The sequence below is a fragment of the Lepidochelys kempii genome, chromosome 9 (assembly GCF_965140285.1).
Source record: "Lepidochelys kempii isolate rLepKem1 chromosome 9, rLepKem1.hap1, whole genome shotgun sequence".
Classification (NCBI taxonomy): domain Eukaryota; kingdom Metazoa; phylum Chordata; order Testudines; family Cheloniidae; genus Lepidochelys; species Lepidochelys kempii.
The window spans coordinates 79,136,477-79,157,834 of NC_136388.1; the positions used below are offsets into that span (position 1 = coordinate 79,136,477).

Below are 21,358 nucleotides of genomic sequence, written 5' to 3' on the forward strand. Positions count from 1 at the left end.
GGCTCTGAGACACACAGCCCTGTAGACATACCCTTAGAGACCAAAGGAGAGTCTAGGGCTTACCATGACCTGCTAACTCAATTGACAGCTACAAACTGCCTTGTTTTCACTAGAATTTTACCTTGTGTTAGCTAACTTGAGATAAGACCACACCGTTTTTTTCCCCTAGTGAACACAAAAGCTTAAAGGCCCGCAAAGAAAACTGCTGATGTGGACAGAGAGCTCTACGGCCCTGTCACTTTTAATTAACTTCAAGGCCTTTCCACAAATATTCAAGTGAAATTTGATGATGCAGCCACAGGGGAAGCCAGGGATCAAGCTGTTTATTGAAAAACAAACCCTTGCTCTCCCTTATTGACCAAGTGATGATGTGAAGCACAGATCAGAGAACCAGTAACATGGGAGTTCTCAGCTAGCTCTCACGCTGACTTATTGCGAGACCCTTCCCTTCTCTGTGCCTGTTTTCCTACCTGTAAAATCAGGATGCTACCACTTCCATGGCATCCTGATGCTACTACTTCCATGGCTGCGCTGGTACAGCTGTGCTGTTGTAGTGCTTTAGTGAAGACGCTCCTATGCTGACGCGAGAGCTTCTCTCATTGGCATAGTGAATCCACTTCCTCGAGAGGCGGTAGCTATGTTGACAGGAGAAACTCTACCACCACCAGAGTGCTGTCTACACAGGGTGGGGAGGTATGGTTAGGTCAGTATAACTATGTCGCTCAGGGGTGTAGATTTTTCACACCCCCTAAGCACTGTAGTTATACCGATATAGGTCTGTAGTGTAGACCCGATGGACGTGTGTATAAAGCACTCTGAAGATGAAAAGCACTAAGCTCTGTTGCTTTCTATATGGGATTAATCCACATCCATCATGTTCCAGAAAATAAATGCAATCAACATACAATACATTTGACACTTCAAATGAAAGCATTAACAACACAATTTCACAACAGCTGCAGACAGCACAGACCAATGTGAATCAGCCCCAATGGGGTTAAGGAAAAGCCAATATTTTAGTGACTCATTCTTTTATTTTCCAAACTAACACATAACTAATAATAAGGTGCAAGCACCACAATTACGGCTCACACATAACTATCATCTCACCCGGTTATTTTAAAGGAGGAGGAAAGGTCACCAACTAGCTAGAGCTTCTCAGGACTCAAAGGGGTTTTAAGAAGGCACATTAGGGAGTCAGCAAAATAGCTGGAGAATTATATGATTGCACAGGGGAGAGCTGTGAAATGAGAAAGAATTAAATTGGAGCCTAAAGTCTCTCCCTATTTACTACACCTTTTAAAGGATCAGTCCACTTAAAAGACCAGAGCTATTAAAGGATCATAACCCATGCATGTCAAGCCACTTCACATACAGACAAACAATAAAATGCCCATATTATGAATAGCTTTTAAAAGACCAGGAGATAAAAAATGTTTTGGCATAGAAAGGTTAAATGGCGGTAGGGGCAAAGTTCCTCCAAGAGAAGTCTGTGGAAATATTTCCTGTTATTCAAAGGGAACCACAGTACAACTTCAACACAGTGCATAGGAATGGAGAAGGCCCTTTTGGGGAGTACTGAACTTGGTAAATTAGTGAGAACAAAATGCAACAGAAAAACAAGAGGAAGGGGTCTGCAATTACAAGCTGCAATGACGATAATTTACCGTCATATGTGAGCATTATGATAACTTTTATAATCCACAAGCGTGGGCTGCAGAAATTTGGGGGGAAACAATGAAAGCTCAGTGATACAAGATATGGTGCTCTTCTGTTAAATCTTTGCTGAGAGGTGGGGATACAGAGAACCATTATTTGTGTGGGTTACCGAGTGTGAGGATTGGCAAAGCATGGCTTAAAGAGGCCCTACTGCCCAGCTTTATAAAACAAGGGAGTCCTCTTAACCCGTTGCCTGCCATGACATGGGACTACTTGTTATCTTTAAACTGTAGGGCTGCATGCTACTCCCAATGGGCCAGATGGGCCTAGGTAGTGTCAGAGGCATGTATCCCACACATCAGAGATCCTGCAGGGGTAACTGGAAGAAAAGATCTGTAAAAAGAGTACATTTTGTCCATAATACGCTTATCAGTTAATTGCAAGAATTTAGTACAGGGCAATGTACAGACTCTGTCATCAGAGATGCCAACATATGAATCTAGGGAGAGATCTAAAAAAGCGTCACAGGTGTGCATTCCATATATAAATCATAAGGGTGCATATGAAAGCATCAAAGGGTGCTACTGAGCACACACTACCTCCCAGGGTCATCCCTGCTTCGTAGCACTTTCGCAGGCGACAGGAAGGGCAGTTTTTTCTTCTGAATTTATCGATGGTGCAGTCATTCCGGCTGGCACACAGATATTTCTGTTTACCTAGAAACATTAAAGAAAAAGAAGATGGACAATGGTTCCTGCATTTCCACAGATCAGACAGAAGGTACAATCAGGACAAGCTCTCATGTTTTCCGATAGCATTGCTGTATGGACCTGAGGCTGTTCTCACTGAAGTCAATGGGAGTTTTGAAAATTCACATTCCTGGTTTAGTTTAGTGTGGCTCTTCTAAAAAGAATACAGTTTTCAGAGCACAGCAGCTCATTTTGGAGGCTGCAAGACACTGCATATGAAGGATGCATATTAAACAGAAAGGGTACCACTTTGAGCAAGAAAGGGCTCCTAGCCCTGACAGTTTCTGTCAGACATGCCTGATTTGAATGGGTCTTTCCCCGCGTCTGGCGAGCAGGTTGCATGAGATGTTGTGTTGGCAGCAGTATAGTCTGGAGGCCCGCACAATGCAATGTTACGGGACCCGAACGCCATATTGTCCTGATGAAACATCTCTGATCTGGAGAATGAAATCTGAAAATGGAAACCCAAGAGGGCAGTGCTATTATCTCCCAGTAGCCATCCTGCTAGGGCCTTGGGAACTGTGATCATTCCTCCACATAAAAGGAGAGCTGCTGGCAAGGCAAACACAATCTGTATCTCCATCAGGACGCTGGACGGATAGAGCTGCTTTCTGATAAAATCTAAACCAGACTGGCATGGACCTCATCTCCTCCCAGTGAAGCCATGATGCTTTCTGTTAACTTGCTATTGAGAATTCTAAACATGAGTCTTCACTTACTTTCTTAGCAATCTCCGTCGTTAGATATGGGAATTTTGTATGGGAATTGGCCAGCAGCAATCTCTCTATCTATCTAAAATAGGGGTGGGCAAACTTTTTGGCCCGAGGGCCACATCGGGGTTGCAAAACTGTATGGAGGACTGGGTAGGGAAGGCTGTGCCTCTCCAAACAGTCTGGCCCCCGCCCCCATCCACCCCTCCCACTTCCCGCCCCCGACTGCCCCCCTCAGAACCTCCGACCTATCCAACCCCGGCCCCCGTTCCTTGCCCCCTGACTGCCCCCTCCTGGGACCCCCGCCCCTAACCACCCCCCCTGGAATCCCACCCCCTATCCAGCCCCCCCATTCCCTGTCCCCTGACTGCCCCATATCCCCCCCACCGCTCCCTGACTGCCCCCTGGAACTCCCTGCCCCTTATCCAACCCCCTCATTCCCTGCCCCCTTACCATGCCACTCAAAGCAGCACATCTGGCAGCCGCACCACCTGGTGCCAGACACGTTGCCGCGCCACCCAGAGCACTGTCCGTGTGGCAGCGTGGCTGCGGGCGAGACAGCAGGGGAGGGGCCGGGGACTAGCCTCCCTGGCCGGGAACTCAAGGGCCAGGCAGGATGGTCCTGCGGGCTGGATGTGGCCCTTGGGCCGTACTTTGCCCACGTCTGATCTAAACTGATTTTGCTGTCCTAAAACAGCCCTTTTCTTTGAGTGTACCACCTGAAGATACCTGACATCAAGTATCTGTCTAAAGGCCCACTTTCAATGCTGTCTTTTAGACAGTAAGTTCTTTGGGTCACAGAGAGTCTATATTTTGTCTTGTGCAGAATGTCATTAGCAATCAGCAAATTAATAAGAATAAAAAGAAAGTAAAAAAAAAAAAAGATAACCAAAGAATTGGGACAGAATGAGAGAACAGCTGTGCATCTCCTGTGTTACTTCCTCAGCCTCTGTGAAGTATTGTGGTCACAGGAAGGGGAAACGGTCTGGCTGGGTCTCCTCCCTGCAGCCTTGGGTTGAGTTAACAGTTATACAACATTCCCGTGGTTCCTCAGCACCACCAACACACCGAACACTTGCCACTTCCATTTTTTCCATTAACTCTTTATTGCTATGGAGCCTGGTGCTGACTCAGCCTGGATGTGTTGTGGGCCTGTTGATTTTCAGTGACAGAATTATCAGCACCGCCCACGTGGTAGACTTTGCATTTAAAATAGCACATTTAAAGCTAGACTGAACAGAACACGAGGAAACAGACTGTGGAGAACAAACCTGCGCTAACTGAGGATGACCTGGATGAGATCTAATAGGTCTTTCCATCTCTAATCACTGTGCCAAATGCAGCTTGAATGAGGGCTGCAGAATTTGTCTCTCAGGTCTATTCTTGACTCTTAATAAAATGGCATGTCTATAAAGGCATGTGAAATAGGTGATAGGAAACGCACTGTAGGACTACAAAGATACTTCTTAGAGATAGCAAGGAACTACCAACAAGCAAGAGACACTCAGTACTAGCAAATTGCCCCACACTCCTTTTGTACTTTGTGGCATCTATACCATATAGTGTCATGTACCTTTTCATTCCCACAGCTCCAACATTCTGTGTTCTCATTGGAGCATTAGGATATTCAATTCATCTCCCTTAAAGCCAGTATAATTCCTTTGATATAAATGCATGTCTCTATGGAATATGTCCCCAGGCACTGCCTGTCCCTACATATATATCCTTCTGCTTACAGTACATTTTATATTAGAAATGATTTGTTCCACCCACTTACTTTAACCTGCCCTTCAGTCCATGAGCTATAGCCAGATCTTGAGACTGAGGGCAAGATGTTGGGAAAGTAACTGCTCAGTTATGCAAAGTTCTCCCACATCACTAGGGGCTGAATACATTGTTTGTGCAGCATTTGCAGCACAATGCAATATTTTTAACTGAACCCATCTTCTAACTGGCCTTGCTTAATGTAGGATTTCTGTGAAGCAGTGAGTTTATGAACACCTGCACAGAGCTGAGAGGCCATTATTTATTGTAATTTATAGCTAGCATCTTAAAAGCATCATTCGTCAAATTCAGAGGGAAGGAAAGTAGTTGTAAATGGTATTATTTAGCCTGCTTTTACCTTATCATCCTTGATGTCTCAATCTCAAGACTCACCAAGAATGAACTTTTCCTTAGTTGCAATGTATTATCTATTGCTTCACATTTTGCTTTCTTGTCAAGTCTGGACACATTGAGTAGATCAAGATTTACCAGATACACTTCAGACTCTGAGCACTCAAACCCGGACTAGACTCAACAAATGAAGACGCCACACACCCAATGTAATCTGATGTTGTGGAGCCATGGAAAATTGTACCTGTCCAAATTCTACCTAAAGTGGTTTTCCCTGAAATCCCACAAGCTTCGGCTTTCAATAATGCTCAAGGAACCAACCTTTTGATCCATCTAAGCATACGTCTAACCTAACAGTTGTATCAAAGCATTCACTTTTGTTGCACTGAATGAAAAAAAACCCCACACACTTCAGTATATTAGTATTTCTTCACAGAAACCCCCCCAAAAGGCCAGGCTAATGTGTTATTGCATGGGTGTGGGGGTGTCACACTGCAGGTTGCTACACCTCTGGTTTCATCAGAAACCTCCAAGAGCACCTTGCAGTCAATTACTTGCCTTCTGTGCCCTAGGTGACTGCTGAGCTCACACTAAGAATTCTCAGTCTTCTTCCCACCTCCTGAGCCTCCTCCTAACATTATACAACTGTGCTCTTTGTCTGACATTGTTGACCCCTATCAGCAAAATCACACCAACAACCTGTAATCAAGGTGTCATGTAAGACTCATGATGAGGCTTTCTGTTATAATAATAATAATCTCTCTCATGATGCCTGGCATGAGTCTATAGCACAGGGCTGAAAACTACCATACAGTTAAGCTCCTTGTAACTGCCCTTATTAGCACCTGGTTATAACACCCCATGTGCTTGGCTGCCAAGAATGGAAACATAATGGGGCTGGAGTGCATTACTTACAGCATGTGATATTTCACTCAATCCTTTTAATGCCACAAACTTTCATCAGCTCCCCCTCTCATTCCCCACACTTCTCTCTCTCTTGCCCATCAATCAGCTTTAAAGACATCTAAAAAAAACCCACAGAAGCAGAGACCATGCAAAATCCCACAGAACTCCAATACCAACCCCTTTCTAGCAATTAACTGAGAAGACTGGATAACATATAGCCTCAGCAGAAAATGGGTTAGTTAGCATTATATGTGTATGTGTGAGATAAGGGCACCAGGCACTGAGTCCATGCTTTCTCTGCTGGACCTGCTTATAAGTGTGAATCAAACAAGAATGGACGCTTTGCTTCCCAAGGCATTGATGTGGGGAGTAACAGAACAGCCCATGTGGACATCTTGCTCTCTTCTCTGCCACATTTCATTTTCAATTGTACAATTCCTTTTCTCTGATGAAGCTGGGCACACAGGACCCCCCTGGAACTCACCAATATTACCATAGGCAGAAAGAAAGGTGGAACTGGGAGTGGCAGGAACCATATGACAGATATTCAGGGCCAACTCAGAACTTCCTACCTGTGTTTGCTAGAGGTGGGATGTCGCCTTGAAGGAGTCGCCTGAGGGCAGCTGGGCAGCTCCATCTAAAGCATTATCTGGCTCCACCTCTTCACGATTTGGCTCCTGCTCCTTCCCTATCTCGTTTCCCTAGTCTAAACTACAGTGTCTTTGCTAAAATAACAGCTCAAAACCATAGAAAAGCCAAGTGCTGCTCCCAAGAGGGACATTAGCAAAGAAATGCAACAAGATAACTGCTCAAGACATACAAGGACGTTCCAGGGTCAAATATATCATTATCAGAACTTTCTGAGGCTAACCAGACACCACCACAGCACTAACCCGTTTCTTTAATCCAAACACATGAATAGCTTCCGAGGCAGTTTTTTCTGTTACAAGTGCTCTTGCTTTCCTCACGTAGCATCGGTTGGGCTCTACATGTATGTGTGAGGTAATACCACTGGGGGCGGTAGGAGGGCTCAGGAGACTGGAAGTGGAATACGGACCTTTCTGCCCCCAAGCCACCTGCAGTCTGATGATGTTTCAGTGGTCTACTTGAACTGAATCAGTGGTATCAACCCAGCCCCTAAGGAAATAGGTTCACTTCAAAATATATTAACATCGCCAGCTGTCACTAATGGTCATTCATTGCTGGCAGACTCCATAGAAAGGCCAAAACATGAAAGGGTCTCGGAGACTGAATAATCTTCTCCCGCCTACAGTTGGGAGTACTCTGTCTCTCATCTAGCTATATAATTATATACAATTGTACACTTTTTAAAATGCACCTCTACTAGAGTATGCTTTCCTGCCACTGGATTTAAGTGGACCCATGGGCTCTGAATCTCAAGTCAATTGTTGATCTAGTGGTCAGGAGGTAGTGCTCTCACTGTGACAGCTGGGTTCAATTCCCAGTCAGGGAAGGTTCTCCCTTTTTTACTTGGATTGTAAAGGTCTCTGTGGCTGTCTTTTTGTTATATGTGTGTCACAATGGAGCTGTGGTTTGTAGCCTTTACCACTAAACAAATAATAGGGATACCTGTTCACACACCTGTCTGTTACTTTTCACTGTGAGAATAAGCTGCCTGTGTCATTTTGGCCTTTTGACCTGGAAGGCAGAGGGTTTTTTTTTAAATTACTGGGGCAGCCTAGACTTCTCACACCTGGGAGTGCCAGGGGCTAAGATTATTGCTTATACTGTGAGTTCAGACAGTGGGAGAGAGACCATGTTTCATGTCATCGTTTCAGCCTAGTTAAAAGCAAACCTGGCAGGTTCTGAACTGACTACTGTCCAGTCCTCCTTGGCTGGATGGAGGATGGCGATAACTGAGATATTACATATTTACTTGTTGATCTTATTGAGATAGATGCCAACCTGGGGAATCTCCTGTGTGTGTATTAATAATGTCCTAACAGCACTTGTTTTTCTTTCCTACCCCCACAAGTAGTGATGAGAACAGAAGTAAAGTAATTGATGACTTAGACATAAATCTCTGGATATTCTGATCATGGATCTGATATGTGGGGATGTTAGTATATCCTTGAATGAAAAAAGCACAGGAAATAATGAAGAGAGGTTTTAATACAAAAAGGATCTCACAGCTTTATGCGCCGCCTTCTGCATTATTTCTAACTCTTTCCAGGGTGATTCATTCCCTTCCCTGTTTCAAGAAAATTGACAAATTTGCAGTCAACTGAAAAATAACAAAAAAAAAACAACAAAAAAACAAACTGTAAATAGCGTAATTTTTACTGTTCTTTTTTCCTACTTTCCATTGTTTGTAAAACTTCTCAAGAACTTGAAGGTAGGGTTTCATTCTGGAATGGCTGTGTCTTTTTTCCATTTAGCAAATGACAATGTATCTTCTGTTTCTAAGTCATGAAATTTATGGAACTCATTGTTTACCTTCTTGGTGATGCAATGACTTCACCAAGGTTGTTACTGAAGACCTAGGAACAATGGTTTTCATTTAATAGCTATATCTGCAGAGGGAGCACCCACCATTTTTTGTTATTCCCAGAATAATAGCCATTTAACATGTTACACACTCACACAGGTCCTAGAATAAGGGATTCTAAAAGAAATTTAATATTAAACAGGAAGACACTGCTCCAGACAACATGTATGCTAACATTAAGGCATATGGTGCCCAACTGGGGTTTCCAGAGAGTAGAAACACACCATCTATACTTTACCTCTTTCCTGAGGTTGGATTTTATAGGTAACATAAGTAATAAGACCACAATATTAACTTCCAAGTTCTGGCAATAATCCCATATATGGTCTTGGGCAAGTCTCTCCATCTCTCCTTCCGTAAAATGTAGACAATGTTTCTTCCCAATTTAGGGGACTTAGTGACATTAAAGGAATGAATGTTTGTAAAGTTTTCTAAGATCTTTGGCTTGAAAGTGCTAGAGGATGTCAGAGTCAATTATTGTTGCTATTATACATGTGATAAGTAGCGGTTAACTATTGTTTATATTAAAGTAATGCCTTGAGGTTCCTGTATGTGCACATAGTAAGAGACAGTCCCTTCCCTAAAGAACTTTAAACAACCAAAAGAGACAAAACGGGGAAGAGGGGGAGGAGGAAGAATTATCATCATCACAGTTTTAAAGTAGAGAACTGAGGTACAGAGGGATTAAATGACTTGCCCAAGGTTACACAGAAAGTCTAGGATTTTACCCCAGGTCTCCTGAGTCACAGCTCAGTAACTTCACAAGACCACCTTTCCTCTCTGCAGGAGAATTGAGTGTTTCCATAGCCCATGCTAAATACTATTTTATAATTTATTAGAGTAACACTCCTCTGTGGTACCACATATCCCTGCACTTCCGATGCAGTAATGCACTGGAAAGGCTATTTTTCCATTTAGCCCCCTGACATAAAAGCGTGGACTGTCTTGTGATTCCAGTCCCTTCTGCAACGATACAATGCCAACAGATAGTGCTCTTAAATGTAGACCTAGGAAAAGAAACTGATCCACACAGTTTGGTATTAAGTATAGGTAAGAAATGATCAGAAGAGGACAACTCTTATAAGGCACTTATGACTGTTCTGGCATCTTTATTGCTCAATTTACCTGAAGAACCCCTCTTTTCCTAACAGACCATCCTCTTGTGCAATGCAGAATCTCCCTCTAGCCCTCCCTACTTTCAGCAAGGGATCTTTCAGAGGAAAGATCTTTCAGTTCAGGGCCTCCCCTCTAGATGCGAGTGAGACACTATCTCTTTCTAGTGGGTTTCCTCCATATCACGTTAGCATGGCAGAGAGAGAATGATAATATAATTGTCACTATCACTGGATTCCTCTTGGCTCATTAGCTAAGATTACAATTAAAATAAAAAATGAAGGGCAGAGAGAGAGAACAATTCTCCAGTCTCATCTGAGAACAAAGATTAATGTCAACCGGCTAGCCATGCAAGCAGCAGAAATTATTCAACTAAAAGCCTGTCAATCACCATGTATTGCTGTGCCTGATGCAGCATCTTCCTCCAGAAGCAAACCAATCTGTAAGTACATCTGGAATAGTGTTTATAATAGTAAATGCTAAAAAACATTCAATCAATTTTGGATAGAATATAAATCCTCATCTTTCAGAGCATATACCAATCTCTAATTATGAGGAGAAAACGTTCCCTGGGGATCAGTTATCCTATAACTGCCTTCCTCACACTTTCCTCTGAAAGATCCAGTACTGACTATTGTTAGAGATAAGATATTGCACTAGATGAGACAACTGGTCTGACCCAGTCTGGCAATTTCTATGCTTCTGTGTTCCTAACCTATTACTCCCATTAGAAAGTTAACAGCAAGACACAACAAATTAGTTTTCAGGATCCAGTAATCTGTCATTGGTAGTTGATTATCCTTGCAGAGTGACTTTGGTAACTGCCATGTGTGCGTGAGGCACCATTTTAAAGCAAGTGATGGAAATGAAGGAACATCTTTCAATCAACCCTGTCCCAAGCATGGGGCACACAACCCCAGAGTTAGCCCTGGCCACTACGGTTCTGCTCCTTTGAGACAAATATTGCAACAGCCTGCTGGAGCTAGAAGGAGAGCTTAGCTCAATGTGGGAGCTTGGATGTTGGGAGAACAAAAGCGGAACTATCAGGGGAACCAAGAATGTTTCACCTCAAATGCAAACGGGTGGTTAAGCACTGGAATAAAATTGCCTCCGGAGGTTGTGGAATCACCATCATTTGAGATGTTTAAGAGCAGGTTAGACAAACACCTGTGAGGGATGGTCTAGATCAGTGCTACTCAAAGTGGTGGTCCACGGACCGGTGCGCCAACGGCTGCCGGTCTGTGTGCATATTGGAAGAAAATATTGGCAGTCTCTCACATCAGATAGCTTGAGAAGCACTGGTCTAGATAACACTTAGTCCTGCCATGAGTGCAGGGGACTGGACTAGATGACCTCTCGAGGTCCCTTCCGGTCCTATGATTCTATGGAATGTCACCCCCTGCCATGCAAATGACAAAGCGGCTGCAGACACTGGAGTTCTAACAGTGCTACATGCAGGTGAAGAGCCCTGTGTGGGAGGACAAAGAATTATTAGAGGGGCAGCGCAAGCCAAGAAAACCTGCATGGCAAGCTATAAACACAAATCACTATGGAAACAGTTAAGTTTAAGAGGCTGTTTTTTAAAGAAGCTCAAGTCCAGTGAACGGGAACACTTTAATCATTTTACATTTTTATAGTAAAAAACCATATAACGTTTTAGTTCGCTACGTTTCTTAAAATCAAACTTTTTCAAGACTGCTTCAAACTTCAGATGACGTAATGTCTGATCCTACCGTATCTACATAACAGTCAGTGGGTGCCCTGCCTGAGTAAGGATGGCAGCAAAAAGGGGACAGCAATACTGAATGATACAGACTAATGCAGACAAGGCAGTGTGCAAACGTCTCCTGCGCAGCTCAATGGACCCCATCTGTAACAATCGCTGCTATTTCAGTCCTGAGCTCCCTGTACAGCTCGGCCATGGCACTTGATTCTTGATCTGCAACACCCTCAACTATTCCAATCCTGCAATTTCCAGGACTCTATCAATACATCTTCACTCCCAATTAAGCCACCCTGTCATTTCAACCCTGAGTCTGCTAAAGAAGTCCAACGGTAGAAAACTGAACAAGAGAAACCAAGTGGTAGAGGGGGCAGATGAATTTATTTTGAAATTCTGTGAAGGGATCTTTTGCAGGTTCTTTAGTCAACCATCTGATCACTCAACACAGGGGAGTGGAATTTTAAGCCACAGGGACAGGACCTGGAAATTCTTTATTTCAAATTATTATCTATTTTGGCAGCAACCAGCAGTCTAGCCCAAATACTTTGTTTCTGGCAAATGGCTAACTCTTGGCAGATCAGAATGTAGAGCAAAGAAAGAATGTGTTCTCTGATATACCCTAGGAAAGGGAGTCCGGAAACTTTAGTCCCTTTTTTTATCCATGGGTAATGGTATGTGAGTTGCACAGTGAGATGGCAGCCTTGATAGGTCCCATGATGACCGTGATATCACGGCTCCTGCTCTAGGATGGGAATGAGGAGCTGTGACATTCCCCTCTGGAGTTATCTGGACCGGTGATCTGCTAGGTCACCCCAATCCTTGACTCTGGGAAACAGCCTTACCCCGCTCTGTTGTGAGAACCCCCACTCCTGGGCTGTTCACGCACAGCCTCTGGCATGTAAGCTGCTCCCAGCTACTTGCAACTGAATGACACTAGCCAGTATCTCTGGTCCCAGACACAACCCTGGGAACCTCCGTCTTGCAGTGTCCAGTTATGCCCGCTGGATGCTGCAAGCTTATATGCTTTGTCAGTTTAACAAAGAAATTGATATACACCAGGCTTGTTCTCCCAAGGGAAGACTCTGACACACTTCAAACCAAACACACTGCTTCAGGTCAAATAAACAAACAGATTTATTAACTATAAAGATCGACTTATAATCACTTAAAATCTAAGCATAACAAGTCAGAGTGGTTACCAAAATAAAATAAAATATAAGCACGCAGTATAAACTTTCAACCCTATTAGACTGGGCAGCAACTAGATTAAGCAGTTTTTCGCACCCCACTGGATATTGCAGTCCCTAATATACAGGTTTGTTCCTTAAACCTGGGCCAATCTCCTATGTTGGAGTCTTGTCTTCTTCTCAGTGTCTTGGTTGCTTGCAGCATAGGTGGGGGCAGGAGAAGGGCCCAGTATGTGTCCATTCTGTCTGTTTTATACTGTCAGTCCATGTGCTTGGCAAGCACAAGTCCAGGCATGTCTGGAGGGCATTGCTGAGTCTCTCCAAGCAAGGTTCATAGAATCATAGAAGATCAGGGTTGGAAGAGACCTCAGGAGGTCATCTAGTCCAACCCCCTGCTCAAAGCAGGACCAACACCAATTAAATCATCCCAGCCAGGGCTTTGTCAAGCCAGGCCTTAAAAACCTCTAAGGATAGAGATTCCACCACCTTCCTAGGTAACCTATTCCAGTGCTTCACTACCCTCCTAGTGAAATAGTTTTTCCTAATATCCAACCTAGACCTCCCCCACTGCAACTTGAGACCACTGCTTCTTGTTCTTTCATCTGCCACCACTGAGAACAGCTGAGCTCCATCCTCTTCGGAACTCCCCGTCAGGTAGTTGAAGGCTGCTATCAAATCCCCCCTCACTCCTGTCTTCTGCAGACTACACAAGCCCAGTTCCCTCAGCCTCTCCTCATAAGTCATGAGCCCCAGCCCCCTGATAATTTCCATTGCCCTCCGCTGGACTCTCTCCAATTTTTCCACATCCTTTCTGTAGTGGGGGACCCAAAACTGGACACAATACTCCAGATGTGGCCTCACCAGTGCTGAATAGAGGGGAATAATCACTTCCCTCGATCTGCTGGCAGTGCTCCTACTAATGCAGCCCAATATGCCATTAGCTTTCTTGGCAACAAGGGCACACTATTGACTCATATCCAGCTTCTCATCCACTGTAATCCCCAGGTCCTTTTCTGAAGAACTGCTGCTTAGCCAGTCGGTTCCCAGCCTGTAGCGGTGCATGGGATTCTTCTGTCCTAAGTGCAGGACTCTACATTTGTCCTTGTTGGACCTCATCAGATTTCTTTTGGCCCAATCCTCCAATTTGTCTAGGCCACTCTGGACCTTATCCCTACCCTCCAGCATATCTACCTTTCCCCCCAGCTTAGTGTCATCTGCGAACTTGCTGAAGGTGCAATCTATCCCATCGTCCAGATCATTAATAAAGATGTTGAACAAAACTGGCCCCAGGACTGACCCCTGGGGCACTCCGCTTGATACTGGCTGCTGACTGGACATCAAGCTGTTGATCACTACCTGTTGAGCCCAACAATCTAGCCAGCTTTCTATCCACCTTATAGTCCACTCATTCAATCCATACTTTTTTAACTTGCTAGCAAGAATACTGTGGGAGACCATATCAAAAACTTTGCTGAAGTCCGGATATATCACATCCACAGCTTTCCCCATATCAACAGAGCCGGTTATCTCATCATAGAAGGCAATCAGGTTGGTCAGACATGACTTGCCCTTGGTGAATCCATGCTGACTGTTCCTGATCACCTTCCTCTCCTTCAAGTGCTTCAAAATGGTTTCCTTGAGGACCTGCTCCATGATTTTTCCAGGGACTGAGGTGAGGCTGACTGGTGTGTAGTTCCCTGGGTTCTTCTTCTTCCCTTTTTTAAAAGATGGGCACTATATTTGCCTTTTTCCAATCATCTGGGACCTCCCCCAATCACCACGAGTTTTCAAAAATAATGTCCAATGGCTTTGCAATCACATCAGCCAGTTCCCTCAACATCCTCGGATGCATTAGATCTGGACCCATGGACTTGTGTATGTAGAGCTTTTCAGAATAGTCCTTAACCTGTTTTTTCACCGCTGAGGGCTGCTCATCTTCTCCCCATACTGTGTTGCCCAGAACAGCAGTGTAGGAGCTGACCTTGTCTGTGACGATTGAGGCAAAAAAAAGCATTGAGTACTTCAGCTTTTTCCACATCACCTGTCACTAGGTAACCTTCCCCATTCATTAAGGGTCCCACACTTTCCCTGATGTTTTTCTTGTTGCTAACACACCTGTAGAAACCCTTCTTGTTACCCTTCACATCCCTTGCTAGCTGCAACTCCAGTTGTGTTTTGGCCTTCTTGATTACACCCTGGCATGCTCAAGCAATATTTTTATACTCCTCCCTAGTCATCTGACCAAGTTTCTACTTCTTGTAAGCTTCGTTTTTGTGTTCAAACTCACCGAAGATTTCTCTGTTAAGCCAAAGCTGGTCGCCTGCCATATTTGCTATTCTTTCTGCACATCGAGGAGTCTGGTGGCACCTTAAAGACTAACAGATTAGTCAAATCTGTTAGTCTTTAAGGTGTCACTGGACTCCTCGTTGTTTTTGTGGATACAGACTAACATGGCTACTCCTCTGATACTTTCTGCACATCGGGATGGTTTGTTCCTGCACTCTCAATAAGGCTTCTTTAAAATACAGCCAGCTTTCCTGGACTCCTTTCCCCACTCGTATTAGCCTCCCAGGGGATCCTGCCCATCAGTTCCCTAAGGGAATCAAAGTCTGCTTTTCTGAAGTGCAGGGTCCGTATTTTGCTACTCTCCTTTCTTCCTTTTGTCAGGATCCTGAACTCAACCATCTCATGGTCATTGCTGCCCAGGTGTGGCCTCATGCAGATGAATTATTGCATTGTAGCTCCCTTGCTGGACCATGGCTATTGATGGGTTGTTTGGCGTTGGTTACTTTCCTTGCTGTTGCCTCTGGGGAGCTAATATCTGGCTGATTCCCCCAACTTACAGCATGATTTAGTGACAACCATACTACACAATTCTCATAACTTCATATGCATGAATGACATACATATATGGATAGAGAAGTGACTTTCAGAAGATCATAACCTTTCCCCTGATACCTTACAAGGCCTGCTTTATATGGAAGATCATGATTATATGAAAATGAGGAATATGGGGGTTACACCATGCTCCCCCAAGGTATAGAATGTCACAAGAGCACCAAGAAAAGTAATGGAAAATAAACTGCTTTTACTTGCCTGCCGGAAAAATCATCAAGCCAGGCTGGATCGGGCACACTGCCTGAGTCCAGAAATGGGAGTCAGCAGCCAGCAATGCACTGTCACCCTAGTCCCAGAAGCGGGGAGGGGGTCAAAAGGGCCACACATGGACCCTGAAGGGAATCTGCCAAAATGTTAACTCAGTCTCAGGTTGCATTCACTTTTCCATTGAGCACCCTCTGCACCATGAGGGTCCTCTGAGGAAAGGGTCCAGAGGCAATTGCAGGCAGTGAACTTCCAGGCAGCATGCTCCAGTGCCCTTCTGCTACAGAGAATTGGGGACAGAGGGCCCCAGAACTGTCCCAGAGAGCCCCAGAACTGTCCCAGAGAGCCCCCAAGCTTTCATGAGAACTCAGAGGATCTGCAGGTTTTGGGAGCTGAACACAGCAGGAGAGGGAAGGGATCAAAATAGAACAGAACCTGACAGATCCCTCCATATGCACACACTCTCGCTCTTTTGTGGATTTTTCTGTGGGAAGGAGCAATCAGGATCATGAATCTTCTCCCAGGATTAGATGACTTTTAAAATAACATGCTATTCTGATCACTACCCTGAGAAGGTGAAAGAATGCTGCTGTGAACGCCAAAGATCTGCAGCCATAACTCATTGCCTGAATCCGTTCTGGCCACGTAAAATGAAAGCATAAAAAAATTGCTTAGATGGAAGGGCTTCTTGTTTTTTTCCTCTCTGCATATTGCAGAGGCATTAAAAGCAAGAATGATTATTCTTTTTCTTTGGAAGCAGAGAACATGCCTAGTGGAACAGTTATAGCAGAACCTTCCACTAGGAAAGAGGAAAAATAAAAACTAGTCTGTCTGAATTCTTTAGCATTCAGGATGCAGAATAGGACCACATTCTGAGCAAAATAAATGTCAGATTTGATTTAAAAATTAATTAATCCCAGCCCGTCCATCTTGCAATGAGGAAGCCCATGTCAGGGCTGAAGAATCTGTGTGCACAAGTTTTGGAACCAGCCTGTATTTAACCTGGCCCTACATGTGCCTTAGAATGTTCATAAATCCAGACTGCTGATGGGCTAGTGAGGAGGAAGGATTTATGCCTTTTTGCCACTGTTCCAGCATCTTGTGGTCAAGATCGCAAGTCCTAGGTGGAAAGAGTTGGTCACGGTTTTTATTAAGAGGAGAGTGAGCTTCTTTCCTTGAAGCACAAAGTACCGCGCAGAGCAACTAGCCCTATTTGTAAAGGAGTGACAGCCCCAAGGTATTGATTATTGTTCTTTGGAAAAACATCTTTTGCCCTTCTGTCTCTACCAGTGCAATGTATTTCTATGAAGTTTTCTGCCCCAACGCCCATTTACAGTTTTGAAATCTTTACAGGTATGTGCAGTACTTAATTGATATCCAGATACTGTGATGAGGGCCAAAGAAGTACCTAGACATCTAGGTACCCCCCACCCCCAAACAGCCTGAATGTGTTGATGTTCACAGCATACTAAACAACACACTTCTTCTAGTTTTTGGAGAGGGAGGAGTTTGCTGCAAGCTGCTGGTATGAATCAGTGGTAAAGGGAGTGTTTTTCCTGGTTTGGGAAAGCTGCTGTGTTTGGTTTTGTTGGTCTGTATTTTTAGAGTACACCAAAGGAACCTGCGTAGAGCTTTTCAGGTAGTCCTAAAAAAGTGCCTGTAGAAATCTAAAGAAGTAAAAATGTATTGGAGGGTGGGGAATCCCAGATTTCAAGTTTACATCTGTGCAAGAAGCAAAGGGACTGTCCATGGAAAGTTACCGAAAGGGAGTACAAAAACTGTTACAAATATGGAATCAAGGGTAGAAAGTGATAAGAACCCTCATTTACCACCCCCTTCCCAAAATAAAGACACCTCAGGCTATATCCATGCCCTGCAAGGTAAAGCAAAAACACAAAGTTCTCCTTCTTGGTTCAATTATTTGTTAAATAAAATGCATTACTGTGTGATTTAGTATAAAAGCCTTAAGGGCTGAGTAGCACACTGAATTTCTGCCTTACAATTTCACTTTCACTTCTGATTATCTAGGTTAAAAATCTTGATTTAGGTGACCTAAATTGCCTCCCATTAGTTCCTATGTAACACACCCTCAAATCATTTTCCAGTTGGAAAATCTCTACCTCTCACACCCAAGTGGGAGAGCAGTGAGTGGTTGCAACGTGTATAAACAAAGCCATGTAGAAGCCCTAGTCTAAGATAGCAAAAAAACTAGAGAACAGAAGCAAACAGCATTAGGTTGGTACAACCACCTCTTGGCTTTTCTAGCCCTCTGGTCTCTCCGTTTGACCAATCAAAATCAACAGCGATTATTTGCTGCACTTGGTTTCTCATTTCCTCTCTTCCCCATTAAGAGTTTTCATCTGTGTTCATCTAGATAGCTAAAAACAAAACCCTAAGCCAATCTATTAACTCTATGTCTGCCAGACCTGCATTCATTCTCCACGTTAATGGACCAGGCATTCTTCCTGGTGCATGATTCTCGCCAATGTGGGATCTACACATGTCTTCCCATTTGTAAACAGGCAGCAAACACCTGCCAATTCTGCTCCTCAACGAGAAAAAGCTCCCTATTTTCATGATTATGTCACAACCATAAATATCTGTCTGGGCTCAAATGCAGCATTTTAAGGAGCCAAGTTCTCTGCTGGTGTAATTGGGTGAAACTCCATTAAGGTCAATGGAGCTTCACCAGTTGACACCAGCACAGAACTTTGCCCGAAGTGTCCATATGAGAGGGGAATAGGAGGTTTCAAGTTACTAACTCCTGGAGGTAAAAGGAGCAGGGGGGTTCTAATGGAAGAGCTAGCAGGCTTTTAATTACGGCTGCAGTATTGATATTGCACACAAAGCCTTACCCTGCAAAACAAAATGGATCAGAATCTGATACAGCAAAAGAAAGTTTTCATTTATACTCTCACCCTTTACACATAGAGACAACATTGCTTAGTAGCTGAAAATAGAACAACATACCAACGAGGTTTTCCAGTTGGAGACCATTGCCCTTCCCCCCTCCCCTGTCTTGTAATTTAGTGCATCAGGCAAACATATTTTATCCTAATTACTCTGTCAAGGGAAAGGAAAGAACCTGTTGCAAGAAGAATTATGACCCTGGTAAATGTCATGTGGTCCTAATTTATAAATAAAACAATAAAATATTTCTGACACTCCACACACACCCTAAGCCCAGAACCTGGAACAACAGTAAATCCCTTTTTAAAGGAATCTGTTAATTTACTCCATGAAGGAGATGACAGCACTGTTTATTATAAAGCATAGTAGATAGGCCAGGGTATTGGCTTTCCCAAGCAACTCACTCCTGACTCGCAGCACCCCCTGTTATTCCAGTCCTGGGTTCCCCAGCCAGCTCTGCCAGCATAACTCAATGCCAAGTTACAACACTTCTGCTATTTCAGTCCTGACTCTGGCAAACAAGTCCAATTGTGCAAACTTGTGTGATGGTTTTGCAATGAAGATACCTGGGGGTTAGACTGAGAAAGCCCCTGGATCTGAAGGAGACCTTATCACTTGCCTTGTAGGATGAAGCAAATAGATTGAGAGGCACTCCAGGAAGCGGGGTCAGTCACCTTCATTATGGCTGAAGATGGTGAATGGGGACAGTGTCCATTAACAGATCATTTTAGTTCCCTTTTATTTGAGTTATCTCTCAAAGGTTCTTTCAAATAATGATCCAGATAAATTTCAAATAAAATATCCAGATGGTAGTTATACCTGACGGTAAGAAAAAACTTCGGTGTTGCTTTGAAATGTTAAACTATTACACACCATACTACTGATTTGTTCATTTTTGTTACATACCCCATTGGAAAGGCACCTCTCACAAAGCAACTAAGCAATACAAAATCAACCAGAAAGGACCAAGCAGCCCAAATACACAGGCATACCAAAATGGGGATCTACAGACTCCAGATCCCACTCCTTACTCTGCAAGTATTCACTGTTTGACAGTGGCAAGTAGGTTTAGTGCCCAATGCCTCAGTTTCCCCTTCTGTCACACAGATAGAAATGGGACCTGTCCAGCATTGTGACAGCAGAGCTTGTTAAATGATTTCAGACTCTCCTCCTGAAGGAATTATTCACCAGTTGGTGACGGGACAAATTCTGAATGATGCATCTGAAAAATTAGATCCTTAGCTGGTGTAAATCAACACAGCTCCATTGACTTCACTGGATCTGTGCCAATGTACATCACCTGAGGATCTGACCCACTGCATTTGACCATCTAGACAGCTAGTGAAACAGCGAAAAAATGTATATGAAGCTGATTTCTTCTACAATGTGTTCCCCCGAATGTCAAATATGCTATGTGAAAATACTACTTGACCAGCTGTAGTACAGGAGTTTGGAGATCCTTGACTGAAAGGGAGCAGATGACTTGGCCTCTCACAGCAGTGAAGTAAATGGAGTTATTTCTGATGTGCACCGTGTGAGAAGAGAATCAGACTCTGTAATTGCACAGATTTGTTCATTATGATTATTCTATGAGGATGAAGGTGATGGGCTAGTTGACATAACTGGGGCTGGGTTAGGGGTGGCAGGTGGGATGAGTTTCCATCTGTGTGTTGTGAAGAATTGACTGAACTATCCACCACCTAAACTGCTCTTTCTTCCCCCAGTCCACCTAATTATAACATAGGGGCAGGTCTACACTAGAAGTGCTACATGGGCCTAGCTGTGCTGCTGCAGCGTGTCTGGTGAAGACGCTCTATGCCAACAGCGGCACGATTACTCCACCTCCACAAGACATAGCAGCGGTATCTCTGTAACTTGCACCGCTCAGAAGGGTGTCTCTTTCATACCTCTGAGCAACGTAAGCGGTAGTGTAGACCTGTCCATTGGTTTTCATGCTCCTATTAGCCCACGTGCGGCAGACGACGTGACAGTGCAATGTAGGCTTTCGTTGCACAGCGTGGGTTGGTCATGTCCTCTGTTAAGAATTACTATTCCCATTTCACAGATGGGTAAGGTTGACGTACAGAGAAGTGAAAGCCCAAAGTCGCACACTGAATGCAGCCAAGGACAGAAGCCAGAGAGTCTGACTCCTAATGCCATGCACTACTAGCTGATAAGCTTAAATGCCTTCCTGTTACAACAATATTAGAACAGCCAGCGCTGGATTTATAACCATTAGCAGCTGGTGCATTAGAGGTTAGCATTCTGGAAAAATCATGATCAATGCAGTTAAATACTCTCCAAAAGCCAAAGTTAACTCTTCTGTAATTGACAGGAGAGCTTATGGTACCAAATATATGGGCCTATAGACAGCCTCGAACTGCTGGCAAGAGAGCGTGCTTTTGATCTGCAGTTTTAACACCCTGGCATTTCTTACCATCCAGCCTAAACACCTGCCTGACTAGTTTATTTTCATTTTAAATGTACAGGACAACAGTGTAAAAATTCGACAAGTGCAGGGGAACATCTGGGTCCATATTTAATCCTGGAGGCTCTTGGACTGAGGCCTAGGACATGAAGGCGGCGCTGGTTATAGAACCTTCAGGCTGGGGAGGAGCGGGAAAGGCACAGAGGAGGACAGAGCACTGCTCCTGAACCAGTGTTACGGGCACCAT

At 44.0% G+C, this 21,358-nt stretch overlaps 1 protein-coding gene across 1 annotated transcript in view; it reads right to left on the bottom strand.

Moving 5' to 3' along the window:
- The window catches only part of AR (androgen receptor), a 108,724-nt gene that overhangs the window by 37,309 nt on the left and 50,057 nt on the right, over positions 1-21,358 (bottom strand). Inside the window, exon 3 of the mRNA XM_073358843.2 lies at positions 2,259-2,375. Coding sequence (XP_073214944.1) covers positions 2,259-2,375 — 117 coding nt within the window. The remainder of the gene's footprint in view (positions 1-2,258; positions 2,376-21,358) is intronic.